Genomic DNA, 7324 nt, shown 5'->3' with positions numbered 1-7324 from the left:
AACCTACCTCCCCATCTATGTCAGAAGCGTAGGTACCTTATGCTGACCATGCTTATCTCCGGACCGAAGCAGCCCGGCAACGATATAGATGTGTTCCTGGAGCCGTTCATGGAGGAAATGAAGATACTATTTGATGTTGGGGTCCAGATGGTGGATGCATCCTGCAAGGAGAAGTTCACACTAAAAGCAATCATCTTTGTCACCATCACCGATTACCCCGGTCTCTTCTCACTATCGGGGCAGATCAAAGGGAAGACCGGCTGCGTAATTTGTATCGACGAGACCTGCTACACTTACCTTAAGGGATCCAATAAGATGGTGTACACGAGGCATAGACGGTTCCTCACCAAAAATCATAGGTATAGAAGAAGTATTATGAACAAATACTTTGACAATCAAGACGAGCCGCAGCGTGATCAAATGACGCAGACTAGTTGGGGAACAAAGGTGTATGAGATGGTCAAGGACATGGATCAGGTGGAGTTTGGAAAGAAGAAGAAGCCGCCTAAAGAGGGGCCCAAGCAGACAAGGAAGCGAAAGCGGGACCAGACGGAGGAAGTCCCCGCCGCCGTTCCTTTCAAGAAGATGTCAATTTTCTTCAAGTACCTGCCGTATTGGAAAACACTGAATACACCCCATGCCATCGACTGCATGCACCTGGAGAAAAATGTCTTCGAAAGCACGATCGGTGTCCTGCTGGACATCAAGGGCAAGACAAAGGATGGTATTAAGTCACGGACGGATCTTGTCAATCTGGGCATCAGGCCGGACCTTCACCCGGGACCGCCTCAGAATGGTAAAGTCGATATCCCAGGTGCGGCCTGCAACCTAACGCAAGATGAGAGGACGGCTTTTCTTAAGTTGCTTAGGGGTATCAAGGTGCCGACTGGTTTCTCTTCCAACATCAAGAGCCTGGTCTCCATGAAAGACCTCATAATGACCGGCTACAACTCACACGACTGCCACGTCATGCTGACGGTGTTCCTACCAATTGCGATTAGGGCTATCCGTCCAGAGTACGTGAAGATGGTCATCACATGGATGTCATACTTCTTTAATCGCATCACTCAGAAGGTCATTGATAAGGCTGAGCTGCCTGCCCTGAAGGAGTTCATCGCGGAGACCCTTTGCCAGCTCGAGATGTGCTTTCCACCATCTTACTTTGATATTATGCCACACCTAATGATGCATATGGTCGATCAGATCCATCAACTAGGCCCCATGTACCTACACCAGATGTGGACGTACGAGCGGTTCATGTCCACCCTCAACAGATACGTCCATAACCGCGCTTACCCGGAGGGCTCTATGATCGAGGCATACACAACGGAGGAGGCCGTGAACTGGTGTATGAGGTACATAAGAGATGGGAGGGTGATTGGGTTGCCTGTCCATCACCACGAAGGCAAAACCTCAGGAATGGGGTGCACAGGCCGAAAAGTGCGCACCGATGTGCCAAACCGAATGGTGCAAGAAGCTCATTACAGCATCCTTCATCAGTTAGTGAGCATGGAGAAATATATTGAAAAGAACCTGGAAGAGATCCGCGCCACTAATGATGGACAACGCACGGAGGCATGGGTCCAGAACCATCACAAGAGCAATTTCGTAGACTGGCTCAAAGAGCAACACATACCCCTTGAAGGATGCCCTGATGAAGATACGGAGACCGTTAAGAGGCTTGTGTTAGGCCCATCCAGCCAAATCACCACGTGGCAAGGGTATGACGTCCAGGGCTACAGGTTCCACACGAAAGACAAGGACAAGAAGAGCTCGGCACAGAACTGCGGTGTTCGATACGAGGGCGAAGAAGAGTACACGGGCCAGAGGAGGCAATACTATGGGCAAGTTGAAGAAATATGGGAACTTGACTACGGCCAGAACCTATGCATAACCGTCTTCCAACTGCACAAGGGGTAACGATCCTTGGAGCTGCCATTGGTTCCGAAGTCCTGTGGAACAAGGACGACATAGAGATCATTCTCTCGACGCTGACTTCTACGCCGATGGCGACACCAGCATCACAACCATCCGTTGCCAGATCTTGTCCCCCCGATGATCCGGATCACGGCGACGGCGATGACGAAGGCAATGGCGGGGATGACAAGGGAAGGAAGTCACCCCGAGGCACAAGCCCTCACCCTCGTTCTCCTCCTCCAACAACAAGTCCACCTCCACCTCCCGATAGTCCGTCTAAGGGCACAAGCAAAGGACCGGGAGGCACGGAGGAACCGGGGGCAAAGACACCGCCTGCTGCCATTGCGAGCACAAGCCAGTGTCCTCCACCGCCGGCGAAGACTAAAGGCGACCAAGGGCATCTCACATACTCACTTGAGTTCGAAAGGTATGGTAGCGGCGAGCATAATTTGCTAATAACTTTTCTTTGCCATAATATGGTACTAACATTTCTATCCCAGGCCGAGATCACCTTTCCATCTATTTCCTGAATCGGATGACTGCCCCGGCCATTACGAGCATGGGAAGTTCATGATAACCAAGGCCCAGCTCATCGACGAGGAAAGGTGGGAGACAAGGAGGTTTCATCTCTGGTACATGGAAGCGGCAAAAGCTGGCCTACATGGTTTTCTAGTCAAGGTTGTGGCGGAGTACTTCCACTTGCCCGGCAACGATGTAGAACTCCCCGTGGACTTCCACGACATGTACAGACTACTACGGGAACAAGACCTTGACATCGCCCAAGTCACCTTGTTCTCTATGTAAGTGATGAATTGCGAGTTTCACATATCACCTGCCTTTGAATCGGTCAAGACTACTTATATATGCCACGATGGCTTGTCCTTGCAGGTTGATGGCCTATATATCCAAGGAACTAAAACTTGATGTTATCTATCTATCTCCAATGCATATTGCTCAAAGAGTCATCATTGGTTACCACCAAGATGACAATCATCCAACCATGAAAGACTTGACCAAGCGACAGAGAGAGGCGCACAGGAAGAAACTGATGGACAATGAGAAGTTGAACATTTCAAGGTACATACTAGGAGCAATGAAGAAGATCAGGAGAAATGGGTGTATCGTAGCTGCCTACCACTTTGGGTAAGTCGAAGACATGCCTGTAGAGATAAGTGGGTAGCTAGCTAGTATTATTATTTCTCATTGTAACCTGTATTTTGTTTCAATGGCGCAGCCAAGGCCTCGAGGGTCACTGGGTTGCATTTATCATCTACCCTCAGGATGGCAGGGCCTGCGTATTTGATTCGTTGAGAATGCCAAACTTAAAAGGGTACAAGGCCTTTGAAGATTGCCTCAGAGTGTAAGTGACTGAACTGTCTTCTCATATGCGTTCTAATGCCCTGCCTAATACTAGTACATTTCATATAGCGCTTATAAGGAGTACGTGAAGGATCCTGAATGCTATGATCGAAGAACAGAGAATTTTAAGGCTAAGCATAAGAACCGCATCAAAATCAGACGCAACTTTCCGGTAAGTATTTGAAAGGTTTAATTGTGCGTTCTGTTCATAAGCGTTCTAATGCCTGTATTCTAATGCTTGTGTATCGATCATGCAGTGTGCCAAACAACCGGTAGGATCACAAACCTGAGGCTTCTACGTCTGTGAGTACCTGAGGGAGTGCAAGCAGTACAGCAGCAGTTGGAGGGTGCTCAAGAATGGATTGAACTGGTGGAGAGACGTGCAGAGCACCCAACACTCCTTCAAGCAGACAAAGGCGGACATATGTAAGTTTGTCTTAGACAAATGCATGCTTGAAGGGAGCACGTTCTTCAATGAGAACAGCCAGCTAGCGATTTTACCGGAGTACGAGAGGCTGAGGAAATGGCCCACGATGATGCGTCCGCAAGATTACTCCTTAGGGCATGTATAACGACTTTAATATGTAAATGTAATGAATTAACGATGACAAGAACGACTAAGTGAATGTATATATATGTATATTATCTCATGTGTAATGCCTGCATACTTTTTAAGTTTAATCTGTGAAATCTGGATGTGATTTGAATTTGAATTTGAATTTGAATTTGAATTTAATTATATGGCTGCTGTATTTTTTTTAATTCAGGAAATAATTTACCGAGGCGGGCAAATAATAATGCCCGCCACGGCTAACGAACATAACCGCGGCGGGCTCTGTACCGTGTCCGCCGCGGTAAAATAATTTACCGCGGCGGGCGGTTCAACGTGACCGCCGTGGTAAAAGTATGTTTACCGCGGCGGGCACGTTACACCGCCCGCCGTGGTAAATCGGTTAACCGCGGCGAGCAAAGCCGCCCGCCGCGGTTAAGCCACGATTTACCGTGGCCTCTAGGCCGCGGCGGACGGCTTTGCCCGCCGCGGAAAATCAAAAACGCCCGCCTCCATTAAAGTTTGTGTAGTAGTGTATGGCTCACGATGTCACTTAGTGACGGGAAACAAAGCTGTGCTGTGGACAGTACTAGTGACGGGTGCACAACCGTCTCACATAAGCACTGTTCACCTAAACAGTTGTTTAGCCCGTTTACACACCGTGTAAACGCTACACAATGGTGCGCCGTTTTCGTTTAATCACCCGTTTACTCCGTTTAATTGGCCGTTTAGCCCATTTAACGTGTACGTTTTGCCAGAATAATGGCTAAATGGTAGGTGACCGACTAGCATTTAGGAAAACATTGCAGATAAGTACATAAAAGAGACGGAAACCGTCTCTGATATGTAACAAATAGCGACGACTCCTAAGGCATCTCCACACCACCGTCTGCGAGCAATTATCCTCGGAATTATTCCCAGTGCTCACGCGCAGAATAGAATCCCAATGATTTGTGCCACCATCTGTGAGCAATTATCCTCAGAATTGGCATCTCCACACCACCGCGCATGCTAGCTAGCTAGCAACCCACATAGATGTCACTTAGTGACGGGAAACAAAGCTGTGCTGTGGACAGTACTAGTGACGGGTGCACAACCGTCACAGATAAGTACATAAAAGAGACGGTTGAAAACCAGAAACCGTCTCTGATATGTAACAAATTGCGACGACTCCTAAGGCATTACCCGTCTCTGATAAGTATATAAGATTGACGGTTAATAACCACAAACCGTCTGTGATATGTAACAGATAGCGAAGGCTCTTAGGCACTACCGTCTGTCATAAGAATAATACAGACGGATGCCTAAAAGAAACCATCTCTGATTTTTCACAATTAGTGACGGTGCCGAACACGAATGTCTCTGGCCTGCTTAGTCTACTGACGGATATTGCCCAAGCGTCGTCTCTGATATTGCTCAAACAGAGACATTAGCGTTAATGGAGCCCGTCTCAGTTTTGATACAGTACGTTCAGGCGCGGATTCAATATGCTTGCATTAGAGACAGGTTTCTTGTAGAACGTGTCTCTGACGATGCTTATCACAGACGTGTTAGAATGCAAATCCATGTCTCTTTATATGCTCATCACAGGATGGTCATGAATTTCTCATCAGTAAAGTAGTTATAATTGTGCACAGATAAATAAACATACCGTCTCTGAATTTCTATCCGTCTCTGATATGTATTTTAGAGCAGACCGGTAACAAAAGATCCGCATCTCTGAATAATAAACCATCTCTGATATATTTTATAGAACAGATGGGCCTCAAGGACGCGTGTCTTTCATATATTAGAGACGGCTTATAGTAAGACGTGTCTCGGATATTATGTCATCAGTGATTATATTGGTTGTGCGGCTGTGGACTAATATTTCAGATACCATTCTTTATGTCACCCATCAGTACTACTTTAGTGATGGTGGCTGACTTACCGTCTCTGATTGACGCGTCTCCTTTGTTGCCTTCTGGTGCAGTGACGGGCGTGATGGGCTCCGTCATCGGCAAGCTCACCAGATACGTGGAGCGCGGGATCTGCTTCCTGAAACACGAGCTGAGCACCATGGACGCCGTGCTACAAATGCTCGCAAACAAGGACGACGACCAGATCGATCCACTCACCAAAGACCGGAGGAACAAGGTGCGTGAGCTATCCTACGATATCGGGGTTTTGCTTGGACTTGAACCAGTTGAATGTTGTTTTTATTTCCTGGCATGACATCGCAAGTTGCGCGCCGGCCACCGTCGGCCAGCACAGCAGCACTTATCGTCACATGGCTTGTGGATTGAGATGGCCTGGCCGAAATATAAAAACTGAGTGAGAGAGAGTTGGTGGAAGAAAGTGGTTACGGAGGAAAGTGGAAGGAAACTTCGTGTCGTCCCGGTGCAAATTCGTGTCTTTAGAAATATCGTGTCTTTAGGAATAAATAAAGATAAAATAAAGTGTAGGAGACTTCGTGGAAAAGGAATCCCACTATTTGCGCCACCATGAGCTACGAATTGATGCGACATTCCTCCCTCACAGTACTCAAACCAACAAATTCAGAGTGTTCGGCTGCTGGTATAAGCCGATGCTGCTGGCTGTTGGCACAGGGCTTTTGTGAGAGCCCGAAGCACCAGCAGCAGAAAAGCATGGGCATCATGTGCATCCAGAGTCTCCGTTCTGTCTCTGTCTCTCCTGGCGCAGGGCATGTGGGTCCACACCTTTGATCCCTCTCCGGCTCTCGCCGCCTCCACCGATGAAAGTGTCCCACGGGCAAGCACTGATCTCTTGCGCCGTTGCCCAGCACTGCTCCCTGTTGCTGGATCTCGGCGGTCGACAATTATTTGGACGACAACGCGGGGACCCCTTGACTTGACTTGAGAGTGAGGCACGGCCAACCCACGTTGCTTGCATTTCACCACCACATCACCCCACACAAGGTAGCTAGCATTTCACTGAGGGCGAGCGCTTTGCCTCTGCGAGTCCAGATGGCCGAAGTGATGGCGAACGCCGCCAAGAGCGTGTTGGGCTCCGTCATCGGCAAGCTGGCCGCCATGCTCACCGACAAGTACAACCTCGCCAGAGACGTCAAGCAAGGGATCCGGTCCCTGCAAGACGAGCTGCGCACCATGGAAGCCTTGCTGCTGAGGCTCGAAGACAAGGACGACGACCAGATCGATCCACTCTCCAAAGACTGGAGGAGCAAGGTGCGTGAGCTGTCCTACGATATTGAGGATTGCATCGACCGTTTTGTGCTCAATCACAGCCATGGAGATGGAGGTTCCACGGCCAACTTTGTGCACAAGGCCACTCAAATGGTGAAAACGTTGTTCAAGGACAGAAGAATAGCAGAGGAGATCCGACGACTCAAGAGGCTCGTGAGCGAGCAGAGCGAGCGGGGGAAACGCTACTACGACATCAATCAGTGTCTCCTCGCCTCCTCATCTCAGCCAGTGCCGTTGGATCCTCGAGCGCCTGCACTCTTTCAGGAGGCCAGGGATCTTGTTGGAATCGATGCTC

General features: G+C 48.9%; 1 protein-coding gene across 1 annotated transcript in view; it reads left to right on the top strand.

Annotated features, from left to right (window-relative positions):
* Nucleotides 1-5809: 5809 nt before the first annotated feature.
* Nucleotides 5810-7324, top strand: part of LOC136479742 (disease resistance protein PIK6-NP-like) — a 4765-nt gene continuing 3250 nt past the window's right edge. Inside the window, exons 1-2 of the mRNA XM_066477509.1 lie at nucleotides 5810-5962; nucleotides 6793-7308. Coding sequence (XP_066333606.1) covers nucleotides 5810-5962; nucleotides 6793-7308 — 669 coding nt within the window. The remainder of the gene's footprint in view (nucleotides 5963-6792; nucleotides 7309-7324) is intronic.

This window comes from Miscanthus floridulus, chromosome 9 (assembly GCF_019320115.1).
Source record: "Miscanthus floridulus cultivar M001 chromosome 9, ASM1932011v1, whole genome shotgun sequence".
Classification (NCBI taxonomy): domain Eukaryota; kingdom Viridiplantae; phylum Streptophyta; class Magnoliopsida; order Poales; family Poaceae; genus Miscanthus; species Miscanthus floridulus.
This window is presented reverse-complemented; position numbering and strand designations above follow the sequence as displayed.